Genomic DNA, 13,832 nt, shown 5'->3' on the forward strand with positions numbered 1-13,832 from the left:
TTGCCACCGTCTCGCCGCAGACGACGACGAGTGCGAGAGGAACCCCTGCGTCCACGGGGAGTGTGTGAACACGCCGGGGTCTTACATCTGTCGCTGCCCCGCCGGCTTCCAGACCACCGCCACCAGGACAGAGTGCAGAGGTGAGACACACACACACACACACACACACACGTGCGAGTACTGACCGCTGTCCTTTCCGACAGACCTGGACGAGTGCGTGGCCAACGGGCGCATCTGCAACAACGGCCGCTGCGTGAACACCGAGGGCAGCTTCCACTGCGTCTGCAACGCCGGCTTCGAGATCTCAGCCGACGGCAAAAACTGCCATGGTGTGTGGAGAAACCATCTTTATTTTGATTTATTTGGATCCGGGCGTGTTTGACATTTGGAGAGGATATTGAAAATTTGCAGGGGGAGGGGGGGGTTCATAGTCCGTTGACGCAGTATATGTTATTTCACATTACAAGCCCAAACCCTTGCTTCTTTTAACATCTTTGCGAATCAGCGTGTTTTGCGTTGTGTCCTCAGACCAGGACGAGTGTCTGATCCGAAACATGTGCCTGAACGGCCTGTGCATCAACGAGGACGGCAGCTTCAAGTGCATCTGCAAGCCCGGCTTCCTGCTGGACAGCAGCGGGCGCATGTGTGTGGGTGCGTCGCCGCCGTTTTACCCGCCGAACCCTCCCTTTTGTATAAAATCCCACGGCGTCTTGACAGGCCAGCTGGACGGCGGGATAGACGGGGTCCGCCTGCGCTGACATTGACCAGCAGACAGTCTTCCGTAAACACATCCAGGGCAAAGGAGACGGGAGGGTTGGGCCTCCAAGGGGGCGCGCAGGGAATCCAGCGAAACCAATCTGTAAAACGACCGAATTTTGCGTATTTTTCTGCGTTATAAGGCGCAACATCAATCAACGGGTCTTTTTCATATATAAGGCGCACCGCGTTTTAAGGCGCGTGATAAAACATACGGTATATAAAGCGAAGCACAACAGTCGGTTCAGTCGAACTTTATTCATCTCGGAAACTTTGTTCCCTCGGAAACTCTGTTTGCTCTTTTTTTACCCGGCGCGCTTCATCTACTCGCTTCCTCCACTTCCATACCATCGGTTCATTAACGTTGAATTCTTTCACAGCTGCTCTATTCCCATGATCTACCGCGTGAGCGCTAGCCTTGAGTTTGAATTCCACTTCATGAACATGGCTCTTAACAGGTGCCATTTTTGGGGGTCCTCATACACCCAAATGTAGCGTAATATTATGTTGAAGCACAATACCTACCGGTATTACAAAAAGTGGTGGAGGTAAGCGTACAATGTACTGTTCTTTGTTTGGTTTATCGGCACCAGCGGTAGCGGACACCTGAAGTTAGGTTGGAACTACGTTGTATTCCAGAACTACATAATTAGTTATCTAACGTTGCGACCCAGAAACAACCAAGAACCGACTTTCATACAACGTCCCCGAAGTCACACTAAAACATTTCGACCGATTTTTGAGCGCAGCGTACCGCATAAAATAGTTTCGAGGTCAGTAAGCCCGACGAGAATTCATACAAAACGCGCACTGACGATTTTTGAGAACATTTAAGGATTTTAAGTGCGAATAATCCGGTATTCGTGATTGATTGGGGTGGAAGGTCTGGAAACCCCGATGAAAAATGCGACGTCAAACCCGAACGTTCCATCCAGTCAGCAGACCCGCCGCTCCGATCGGAGAACCCCTGACCCAATTCAGTCACTGGGATGAATAAGGCGGGTGCCGGTGAAGCGCGCTGACGTACGAGACCATTAATGAAACGTGTCGTCTGAAGCGGCTTCGGAGCCGCAGCGCCTACGCATGCGTCCTCCAGCGGACGCACGAACATCGCAATCTATGTTTCAATGCGAGTTCCCATGGCGGATTTCGATGAATCAAGTTCCTGGCTCGGATTCCCGATCTGCTCCGGCGCCGGGCGCGCTCGCGCTTATGGAAAGAACGTATGTGACAGAGCGCAAACCCTCTAATCCCCCCCCCTCCGTCTGCCTCCAGACATCGACGAGTGCGAGACCCAAGGAATGTGCATGAACGGCCACTGCGTCAACACGGAGGGATCCTTCCGCTGCGAATGCATGGCTGGGATGGCGGTCGGCCTGGACGGACGGGTGTGTGTGGGTAAGTTCCTGAGTGGGTTCTCATCAGGCGTTCCTCCCGCGAGTTGAAAAACACGCCGTAACTGAAGACTTCTCTGTGGCCGTGTCTATGCGTGACCTTGTGATTGACAGGCGGGCTGTCCGGGTTAAGCCCCGCCTCTTAATCTGAGCGATGGGAAATATTGGAAAAGCGGAAGGTGCTCATGACGAACGGGCAAAACAAAAGACACGTCGCTTGGTTGCCGGGGTCTGGTTTCGGACCGTGGAGGTTCTCAGTCGTCCGGGTTCTGGTGATTTCTCGTCGAAATCCTCACGCTGTGACAACTGGACTTGAATTTCTTCACTTGAAACCGTTTCAAACAACGAAACTAATTCAAGTGAAGAAAATTACGGTCCGGTTGCCACGACAAGAAGATTTTCGGACTTTAGTTTTGAAAGTAAGGGAGCGTTACAAGCGTCGAGCCCCCGGTCGTCAATCGGACCAAATCGCATCTATTACCACCCGTTTCTCTTCCCGTCGGTCGTCGGACGGTTACATTCACCCGCGGCAACGCATTGCACAGGAAGTTAAAGAAACCGGAAAATGGTCCCATGTGTTGAAGAAATTTGACCTGTCGTTTACCATAGGAGGGATTGGGATATAAACCAATAATATAGGATGGGATGGGATGGGATGGAATGCAATTAGATAGGATGGGACGGGGCAGAATAGGATTGGATGGGATGGGATGGAATAGGAAAAGGAAGGATAGGATAGGATAGGATAGGATAGGATGGGGTGGGATGGGATGGGGTGGGATACAATGAGATACAATACAATAAGATTGGATGAGTTGGGATGGTATAGAATGGTATAGTTTTGAAAGTAAGGGAGCGTTACAAGCGTCGAGCCCCCGGTCGTCAATCGGACTAAATCGCATCTATTACCACCCGTTTCTCATCCCGTCGGTCGTCGGACGCTCGGCGACCGAAGCTCGCTCGTTTTTTTTCTCCCCCGATCGCGTCGCTCCTCCGCCTCCGTCGCCGCTTCCATCCTCGCTGACTGGCAGATTGAGAGCAGATAGTTTGGCCGTTATTTCCGAACATTCCTGCGTTTCCCCGGGCGACGTCCCTCGCTCTGTGTATTGTGCGGAGAGGCTGTTGTTCGGTCCGGATGAGTGTGTCTGCGTGGGGATGATATCAGTGCCGGGGAATGCCTCCGACCCCTGGGTAATACGCGCAGAGAACAACCCCTATGTTTCCCTCCGCTGTTGTTGTTTATTCTAGCTGAGACTCCTGTCACCCCTCCCCCGTCTCACCCCAATGCCTTTGTCTTGAACAGACACACACATGCGCAGTACCTGCTACGGCGGCTACAAGCGAGGCCAGTGCGTGCGGCCTCTGTTCGGCGCCGTGACTAAGTCGGAGTGCTGCTGCGCCAGCACCGAGTACGCCTACGGCGAGCCCTGCCAGCCCTGCCCGCCGCTAAACTCCGGTAGGATCAACAGTCACATGACGTGCACGCACCCGCCTCGTGCACACTCACGCACGAGTCACCTCTCATCAGTCTCGCCGATTACCGGTTTAAACGTACATCCAGACTAAATGAGCGAAAAGGCACGCTAACGGTTAACGACTCAGTAACAAACGTCTCGCGTCGAGACTTTTTTTTTTCAGATTCGGCAGAATGCGATACTCTCTCGCACGCCACCAATTCTCCCCGCCGACCAAAGTGCTGTTTGTGTGTTGTGTTGCAGCCGAGTTCCTGGCCCTCTGCCCCAACGGGATTGGCACAACTGGTGATAGAAGAGGTAATGCTGTTCTTTCTGCGTGTGTGTGTGTGTGTTGCAATGGAAAACCAAGACCGGCCCCTGAGACGAAATGAGAGCAGAGATGTAACATTTATAAACTGTTTCAATAAAACGAGCGTGGCGACTTTTCCTTCCCCGTGATCCCAATAATGAGGGGAGCAAAAATTGCCCTTCCCCTTTTCTGTGCATGCGCCTCCCGTCCCCGCCCCCAAACCCACCCGACGAAAACAAATTAGTTTTGTGGAAAATGAACCAGTGGAAACAATGCCAAGTTGTCCGTCTGGTGGATGACTGGAAGCCCGTCCGCTACGACTCCCAGAGTGACCTGAAAGTTCCTTTCCCCGGTTCAGAGTCAAAGTCATCGGTCATAACTCAAGTCATACAAGTCCCGGGGGTAGTAGACCCAGACTTCCCTTTCCCCGGCCTCTTGGTCCAGCTCTTCTGGGGCAGAATCCCGAGGCGTTTCCAGGTCTTTCTCCTGGCAGGACACGCCTCACAACGGAAGGGTCCAGAAGTAACCTTTGCTAGATGCCTACGTCACCTCATTTAGTTATGGATGCCGGAGGAGCAGCAGCTTTGGTAACCCAAAGAGTCAAACCGCTGATACATAAGGATACAAACGGTTTTTAGTCAAGGTCTCCTCCAGATGTTCAGAATTTGGATGCTAACTGTGTTTGGACCGTGTTCTTCTCCTCAGACATCAACGAGTGCGCCCTGGACCCCGATATCTGCCAGAACGGGCAGTGCGAGAACACGCTGAGGTCCTACAAGTGTATCTGCAACGATGGCTTTGAGGTAGACCTGACGGGCAAAATTTGCATCGGTAGGTAATCCGCCCCCGGTTGCCTCGCAATCCTCCAAAAACGCTCCCACGTCATCGATCAGAGTATCCGTCCGACTCTGAGCCATCGCGTTTGTCCTCAGATATCGACGAGTGCCTGCTGAACCGGCTGCTTTGCGACAACGGCAGTTGCAGGAACACGCCGGGCAGTTTTGTCTGCCACTGCCCCAAAGGCTACCACTTCAACCCCGCGTCAGCCGTCTGCGAGGGTCAGACGCCGAGCCGCCACCGGTATCACAGCACGCGAGGGCGACTTTCCCCGCTCTGAGTGGACGATCTTGTTTCTCCCCGCAGATGTGGACGAGTGCAAATCCAGCCCCTGTATTAACGGCGACTGCGTCAACAGCCCCGGGTCGTTCGTGTGCTCGTGCTCGGTGGGCAGCACGCTGGAGAAATCTGGCCTGGAGTGCGTAGGTGGGCGGTCGTTGGCGTGTTTGAGATGTCAGACCTTTGTGGTTACGAATTGACGGGACTTTGCTGCGGGAAAGCCCGCGTTAATGCCGTTTCTTTCGACGTGACAGAGACGGTTAAAAGCACGTGCTGGTTGAAGATCATCAATGGACGCTGCGAGGTGAACATCAACGGCGCCACACTCAAGTCCCACTGCTGCGCCACGCTGGGAGAGGCCTGGAACAGTCCCTGCACCAAATGTGAAAAAGGTAAGACATGCTCCGCTTCGATCCATATCGCTATCCTCGAACCCCTTTCTATCTAAATCCGCAATTTTTACAGATCCACACTGCGGAAAGGGATTCTCCCGAGTCAGGGGGGACAAGTGCGAAGGTAAAGCGGCAACGGCAATCCGCGAGGCGGTTGGGTAAAAGCGCGACGCCGGCTCACCTGTCGGTTTCTGATCCCGCTCCTCGACAGATGTGGACGAATGTCAAGTGTTTGCCGGGCTTTGCATCAACGGCAAGTGTGTAAACACGCAGGGCTCGTTTTTCTGCCAGTGCCCACCGGGGATGACCGTCGATATCAGCGGCAGGACGTGCATCGGTAGGTAGCCTGAAGAGTTCTCTCTCCATCTTCTGCATTTGGAAGGGGTTACGACGTGTTTTCTTGCGTAGACCTGCGTACTGAGCACTGCTACCAGACCCACGAGGATGAGCGTTGCGGGGCCCCCATCCCCGGCAAGCACCGCGTGGACGCGTGCTGTTGCTCCATCGGGGTAGCCTGGGGTCCGGAGTGCGACGAGTGTCCCGAGAAGGGGTCACCGGAGTACGCCCAGCTCTGCCCCCGCGGACCCGGCTTCTCCCACCGCGGGGACTTCATCAACGGCAGGCCCTTCCTCAAAGGTGCGCTCACGTCCCCTGGACTGCGCAGTTTTGTTTTCCGCAGATGACGAGGCTCACTCCCCAACCCCCTTTTCCCTCTCCTCAGATATAAACGAATGCAGAATGATCAACACCCTCTGCTCCAACGGGAAGTGCAGAAACACCATCGGAAGCTTCCGCTGTCGATGCGACAACGGCTTTGCTCTGGACTCGGACGAGAGGAATTGCACCGGTACGTCGGCGTGGAGGTTTATCTTGTGTGTGTTCTCTCGCCTCGACGCCTCCTGTTTCTTACTTATATCAACTTCATCACTGGCGTTTGATCTGTGACTCCAAGAAATGTCGTCCGGACCGGGCCATATTCGACTTTTACATTCACCCGCGGCAACGCATTGCACAGGAAGTTAAAGAAACCGGAAAATGGTCCCATGTGTTGAAGAAATTTGACCTGTTGTTTACCATAGGAGGGAATGGGATATAAACCAATAATATAGGATGGGGTGGGATGGGATGGAATGCAATTAGATAGGATGGGACGGGGCAGAATAGGATTGGATGGGATGGGATGGGATGGAATAGGAAAAGGAAGGATAGGATAGGATAGGATAGGATGGGTGGGATGGGATGGGATACAATGAGATACAATACAATAAGATTGGATGAGTTGGGATGGTATAGAATACAATCTGATGGAATAGAATAGTTTAGTTTAGGATAGAATAGGATGGGATAAAATATAGGATCAGTTAGGATAGGAAGGGAGAGAATAGCATGGGATGGGATCGAAGCTTTATGGTCTTCTTATTACCACAAAGCTTCACGTGACTAAATTCAAGATATTCTTAGGGTCAGTGTAAATCCTTGCTTCACATAAAACGCATGCCGTATAGGAGAAATAATATCCAATTAAATAGCTGAGGGCCGTCATTCTCCATCATCCAAGCAATTAATATAAAATATTGCATCGGCATCAAGGATGCATTCGTGTGAGTTCTCATCCCTCCTGGAATTAAATGAACTTCTAGAAATCCAGGTGACCTTTGTCTAACACCTGCGCCTGCGCTCCTCTCTCCTTCCCAGACATCGACGAATGCCGCATCTCCCCCGACCTGTGCGGACAGGGCAGGTGCGTCAACACGCCCGGAAACTTCGAGTGCGAGTGCTTCGAGGGCTACGAGAGCGGCTTCATGATGATGAAAAACTGCATGGGTGAGTGACAGGTCCTCTGCCAGGCGAGGGCGGGATTTGCTCCCTGGGGTGACCAGTGAGCAACGCTCTCACACACACACACACACACACACACCCTCTTTAAAGTGGTCACATCTGAGGGTGGAGGGGTTGTGCCAGCCCATAACCCCCCCCCCCCCCCTCCCTTGCCAGGCTCCCACTTGGGCCATAAGGATTGGATGTGGTGCTCAAGACAGCACGCCAGGTCTGATGTCATATTCAGATGCCATTTGTGTGTGTGTGTGTGTGTGTGTGAGTTAATTCACTTTTCTTAAACCCCCAGCCGGCTGTTTAAGCGCTCCGGCACCGTCCGGCCCCAAACCGTGGTCACGGTCGCTTTGAGGCGCGGCTCCATAAATCTGGGAGATAATTGCTCTTCTATTCCGCCGCTGACCTGCCGGTTTATACGCAGCGAAGAAAGTCCTCATGTCGGGCCCTCTGCGAAAATACTTACCGCTTCTGTTCCGGTCGGCCTCAGGCAGCGTCCGATTTAAAATCCCTCAGATCAGCCGTGCTCAGCAACGGCGACTCCTGATACTTTTATTACCCTAAAGCTGTTATTAGACCAGACCAGAACGTGAGAGGCCCCTTTTTAGTCTTCGAGCAAAAAAGCAGCAGATGGAACCTGCGTGGTCTGACGGGAGGTAATAACCGCTCTCGGGCTGAGAAGTTTGAAAAAACGGAGTTCCCAGAACGGTCCGGCTTGAATATCCTTCCAGAAACTACCCTCTTCCTCGAAGGGAAGTTGGTTTAGCATCCACATGCCGTAAGTAGGGTCTGGTTCGATGCGAGCGTCGATGTACCTTTAGCTCAAAAACGGACGACGGCCACCAAGAAGATGAAGACGACACGAACAACATGGAGAGCGAAGATGACGTAGCATCCGTGTTCTGCATGGCGGGAATAATAACCGCGGACTATCAGAAGGGTTATGTTTTTATTTCCTCCCAGCACTGTGTGTAGAACCCCGCGGTTAGCTAACGCCGCATTCATTTTGGAGAAAATGTTGACGTAGCAAGGAGGCGTAGCAGGCTTGGACCTCTTCGTCGGTCCATTCCTCAACGGTTCTGTCCATTGTTTCGCAAGAAAACGTTGGACCACAGGTGTGTTTGAAATCCTGCACAAAGTATCTGGTAATAGCGAGTTCCACCAATCACCAGCCTCCTATAATTTCCTATGGAACGGTCCCTCAAGAGTAGAAGCTAATATGGTGTTGGACTTGAGGTCCATTGTCTCTTGCCCCACCAAGAAACAGCCTTATTCCAGAAAAGGTTCTTGTAATTTCCACTATTATTTTTCCTCAAGTGTCTAAATGTCCGTTTCTGCATTTAAACGTTTTTCTTATGTGTCTGCTCTCCCGCTGTCAGACATCGACGAGTGCGAGCGCAACCCCCTGCTGTGTCGCGGCGGCGATTGCGTCAACACGGAGGGCAGCTTCCAGTGCACGTGTCCCGAGGGGCACGAGATCGCGGTGGACGGCTCGGCCTGCCTGGGTGAGTGACAAGGACCGTGGACGCCAACGGCGTGTCGATTAAAACTAAAATTAGTCATCTGTGCTTACAGTTACTGCATTTTGTTCTTAAATTCATGCTAACCAATGAGTAATGTGCCGTTTGGAGCCAGAGGTGCGTTCAAAAAACATCACATCACGGAGGGTTTTTGGGCAAGCTTCTTTTTTGACAACCGCTCTGGTTTGGTGGTGCCGCAGATATCAACGAATGTGATTTGAGCGACAGGCTGTGCAGGAACGGCCAGTGCGTCAACATGATCGGACGCTACCAGTGCACCTGCGACACCGGCTACAAGTCCACCGAGAGCAGGCTGGAGTGCGTGGGTACGTCCCGGACCTTCTAGCTTCTAGCGCAGCATCGGAGGTCGCGAGCTGCCGCCCCGCGACTGTATGTGTTTGTTTTTTTTTCCTTCCAGACATCGACGAGTGCACCATCGAGAACGGCGGTTGCGAGACCTTCTGTACCAACTCCGAGGGCAGCTACGAGTGCAGCTGCCACAGCGGCTACGCCCTGATGCCGGATCTGAGGAGCTGCACCGGTAATTTCCCCCGACACCTCTTACGCGTCCGACCTTTGCGTACGTCGCGCCGATGGGAAGCACAAACACACTTCAAAAGGAGGCGTTCGGGGGGCTGATTTAAGAGCTGGAATAAAGCGGCCCCTTCAAGCGGGACTCTTTTGTTTATAGTGAAACTCCGCTGTGATTTGACTGGCACGCGTTCAAAGGAAGCGGGCGGCAGAGGGAAAAGGTCACGGCTAAACCCTGAGCACCGTTAATTTTCCCCGCGTAGTTACAGACCCCACTTTTGAATTTACCTGACAAATTCAAATTGTTGTTTTTTTTTGTTTTTTTTTTTTGACATTTTTTTTTTTTAAATTTATACAGCATTCCCTTCCTAAGGCTCGGCGCGTTTCATGTGCCTGGCTCCTTTAATTACCAGACACACACACACACACACACACACACTCAGCAGAGATGAATACCGCCGCGCAATGTTAATTTCAGAGTCGTTTGCGCGAAACAACAACTCCCGTTTTCAGCACGGCTACGATTTACAGCCGTCTTCTTTCTATCTGCTGCTCAGTGCTTCTTAAGTTCCCAATTCCACTTTACACCATTAGTTTTATCCATAATTGGACTGTACCAATTATCGTGCACGCTATAAGACTGGCGTGAATAGAAAACGTCCAACCCAGTCGTTTTCGACAGATATCTCCATTCCAATGGCTCTATGCTTCTGAATACATTTACAACCACTGGTTTCGTCCACAGTTGGACCGTACCAACTACTGTGCCCTCTGTGGTACTAGCATGAAGAGAAAAAGTCCAACCTTGTCATTTCTACAGCCATCTTCATTCTATTTATGGCCGACTGCATCTTTTAAACCATTGGTTTCGTCCACAATTGGACTGTACCAAGTATGGTGCATGCTGTGGTACAGGTGTGAGTCAAAAAACATCCAACCTGGTGGTGCCAAACGCCTCTACAGTTCTTAATTCCATTTGATACCATTAGTTTCATCCATAATTGGACCGTGCCAAGCATCATGCATTCTGTAATGAAGGGCGTGAAGAGAAGATGTCCAGCCTGTTTGTTTTATACAACCATCTTCTTTCTTTCAACCGCCCAATGCTTCTATGCTTCTTAATACATTTCAAAACATCAGTTTCATCTACAAATGGACTGTACCAACTATGGTGCCCTCTGTGGCACTGGCATGAAGAGAAAACATCCAACCTGGCCAAACCATATTTCTCTATCTACAGCCAAATGCTTCTATAGTTCTTAATTCCGCTTCAAACCATTACTTTTGTCCGTTTTTGGACCATACCAAGTATCATGTTCTCTGTGGTACTAGCATGATGAGAAAACATCCATCCACTACGTTTTTAATTCCATGTAACACCACCAGTTTCATCTATAATCAGAAAATGTCTAACCTGAATCTTCAAGTTGGAACAGCGACCGATGAACGCTTCCTCTTTGTGCCCCCCTTTTTCCTCCGCCGCCATTTTCCAGACATCGACGAGTGCGAGGAGAGCCCGGACATCTGCGACGGCGGCCAGTGCACCAACACCCCGGGAACCTACCAGTGCCTCTGCTTCGACGGCTTCATGTCGTCCGTGGATATGAAGACCTGCCTGGGTAAGGGACAACCTGTTGGTTTTACTTGCGGGGGTGTCGGGGAGAGGTAGCGGCAATCCGAAAGGTCATCCAAGGAGAGCGAGCCGTGAGGGATGAGGCTTTATGACTCAGACCCGAATTTCGTGAGCAACGCTGATTTATCGAGTTCTTTCTCCCGTCAGCTGGGTTGCGCGGCGAGGAATGCATGACATTTAGCTGTCTGGTTCCACTGAGCGAGGGAACAAAAAAAAAAAAAAAAAAAAAAAACCCAGACGCGATGATGTAAAATCTCCTAAACGAGCCCTGCACTAACACTTACTCACTCACTGCCACCTTTATTAAAGGGAAACCTTTTTTTTTTTTTTTTTTTTTAACCGAAACCCCGCTGGTTTTTGTCATAATCATAATCTAATCCCAACCGCCTCTTCGTTTAGATGTGGACGAGTGCGAGCTGAACCCGAACATCTGTCTGAGCGGGAACTGTGAGAACACCAAGGGGTCCTTCATCTGCCACTGCGACCTGGGCTACTGCGTTCGCAAAGGATCCACGGGCTGCACGGGTGAGCTGATTCAGCAAGGACGTCGAAAACCGCTTTCCGTGCTTCGGTCTCTCCGACCGTCCATCGGCTGCGGGATAAGTTAAGATAGGCCAGTGTTTCCCAAACGTGTGCCGTGAGAGATCATCGGGTGTGTCTTGGAAAAATGCCCACTTTCACCTGATTGGTCCGAAAATTATTTATCCAACGCAAATAATGTGTCCTCCTATGTCTATGTGGGCAGCGTGCCCATTCCATGGCAACGGGTAGTGAATTAACCCGTGCATCTGTGTGTCAGTGATAAGTGACGCTTTCAGCGATACATTTTTAAAATAAAAAGTACTTGTATCTGCGTAAACAAACAGGCAGCATTGTTGAAAACTACCAAGACGAGTGAGAAAGCAGTGAAAGCTTGCTAGAAAGTTGCCGAGTTCATCTCGAAATCCAAACAGCCACACACCGAAGCAAAACATTAATACTACCTGCCGGCAAAATCATTGCAGAAGAAATGCTCGGCTCTGGCGTTGATAAAGAAATAGCCCGAGTTCTCTCAAATAATACCAGTTTCAGACATATTGATGACATGTCTTCGGACATTGCAAAAAAGTGTTCTGGAAAAGTTGCACATCAGTGGGAAATTTGCATTGCAACTTGACGAATCTACAGATATTAGATATATTAGATTTCACACTAAGTAAATTGAGACTACGGTTTCATTCTAATTCGTTAAAAAATGTTTTTGACATATTTATTTGGTGGTGTGACGTGTGATTTTTCTAATGTAAAATATGTGCCGTGGCTCAAAAAAGGTTGGGAAACACTGAGATAGGCTACAAAAGGTACAGAAGACTATTTACAATATAATACATGATCTAAATAGAAGAAAATGTGTAAAATGGAATGCCTTGTGCAGGATAGTAAGATAATATTTTATTGGATAGTAAGATAATATTTTATTGATCCCCATAGGGGAGATTCTTTTGTCAAAGCAGTGCAACAATGACAATATCAATATAAATGAATATAAATAAAAGAGACAATTAAAGGATAGCAAAAGACATCCACTAATAATAGACAGCAAAATGAATAATAAAAAGGATAGAAAAAGACAACGGAGAGAAAAATAAACCCAGCGACAACGAGGGTGAGAATAGACAACCAAAGCGACAAGGATGAAAACAGAAACAGTGACATTAGCAATAACAAAAATAAGCCGGATGTGAATGGAGTGATACCAGCAGGGATAAAAATAGACACACAGGAGTTAGGGTATGAGGTAGTGAGGTTGCGGTAGCGTCTCCAGACGGTCAGAATTATGTGCCATCCGGTTCTTCAGTCTGACGGGCGGAAAGGAGCGTCTGAAGCGTTCAGTTCTGCACTTCTTTCGTCGGCCGAACGAGCTGCCCATCAGCCACGGCTCGCCGTGCGGGGATTGTCCTGGATAGCTCCCGGTTGGTCCTTCACCCTCCCCACCGCCACCGATTTGAAGACGGTCCAGGTTTAATCCGCCACTGAGCGGGCTTTCCTCACTATCTTGTTGAGCCTTGTTGACCTCACCGGTCCCGGCACCGCCCCACCCGCACACTATAGCGAAGAAGAGTGCGCTGGATACCATGGACTGAAGAAGAAGCCGTACAGCTGTAGTCCTGGAGAATATGTACACGATATAAATATTGCATGCAAAGACATAACTCATTCAAAAACCATGGCCAGAGCAGATGAGCTAACGCACGCACTCACACACACACACACACACACACACACGCACACATGTAGCGGCGGGAACAGTAGCAGGAGCAGTGAGATCACTATCTTCCCGCAGACGTGTGCATCACGTTGCACCTTTGTTTATTCCTTTGTTGCTCTTTCATTAAGATCCATTAAACATTACGTGATGGTTGGAAGGGCTTTGCGGCGTGTAATAGCCTGAAAAGCCTCCAGAACACATAAATACGGCGTCCATTACTAGTCTGAAGTTACTCCTCGCTCTCATCAGAGTAAAGTCTGATTTATATGGCCACTTAAAAGGGTTTTTTTTTCAGAGGGGGGGCCGGTTAATTCTTATCTGGCCTTGCCTGTGTGATGGATGAGTCACAGATTCAGCGGCATGTCTTCCGTCAGACAAAAATAAATACATCTGTCTGAGGTTCGATTCCGTTCGCACAAACCAACGCACGCACTCGCCCCCTCGTACCCCTGTCCAATTCAAACGTCTATACAGTATCCGACATGTTTTGAGAGCGAGGGGGAGGTGGGATCGCAGCGTCGGAGCCAACATCTGATTCACCGGCTCGGAATCTGGGCTCCAGAATGCCGAGGGATCGGGATGCTAATTCCTCCCGGGCAGGCGGGACGTCTTGTTTGTCGATGAGCGTCCGAAAACCTGCCGCTGTAG

The 13,832-nt window shown here is 50.4% G+C and overlaps 1 protein-coding gene across 1 annotated transcript in view; it reads left to right on the top strand.

Annotated features, from left to right (window-relative positions):
* fbn1 (fibrillin 1) overlaps positions 1–13,832 on the top strand; it is a 63,278-nt gene that overhangs the window by 21,135 nt on the left and 28,311 nt on the right. Inside the window, exons 13-32 of the mRNA XM_086144222.1 lie at positions 21–140; positions 204–329; positions 529–651; positions 2,032–2,154; positions 3,454–3,606; positions 3,869–3,922; positions 4,620–4,745; positions 4,847–4,972; positions 5,058–5,177; positions 5,285–5,422; positions 5,496–5,546; positions 5,634–5,759; positions 5,831–6,058; positions 6,144–6,269; positions 7,118–7,246; positions 8,632–8,757; positions 8,973–9,098; positions 9,191–9,313; positions 10,797–10,922; positions 11,336–11,461. Of these exons, the coding sequence (XP_086000348.1) occupies positions 21–140; positions 204–329; positions 529–651; positions 2,032–2,154; positions 3,454–3,606; positions 3,869–3,922; positions 4,620–4,745; positions 4,847–4,972; positions 5,058–5,177; positions 5,285–5,422; positions 5,496–5,546; positions 5,634–5,759; positions 5,831–6,058; positions 6,144–6,269; positions 7,118–7,246; positions 8,632–8,757; positions 8,973–9,098; positions 9,191–9,313; positions 10,797–10,922; positions 11,336–11,461 (2,496 nt within the window). The remainder of the gene's footprint in view (positions 1–20; positions 141–203; positions 330–528; positions 652–2,031; positions 2,155–3,453; positions 3,607–3,868; positions 3,923–4,619; positions 4,746–4,846; positions 4,973–5,057; positions 5,178–5,284; positions 5,423–5,495; positions 5,547–5,633; positions 5,760–5,830; positions 6,059–6,143; positions 6,270–7,117; positions 7,247–8,631; positions 8,758–8,972; positions 9,099–9,190; positions 9,314–10,796; positions 10,923–11,335; positions 11,462–13,832) is intronic.

Source organism: Fistularia commersonii, chromosome 3 (assembly GCF_037954325.1).
Source record: "Fistularia commersonii isolate RoL2024-O1a breed Wild chromosome 3, RoL_Fcom_v1.0, whole genome shotgun sequence".
Classification (NCBI taxonomy): Eukaryota; Metazoa; Chordata; class Actinopteri; order Syngnathiformes; family Fistulariidae; genus Fistularia; species Fistularia commersonii.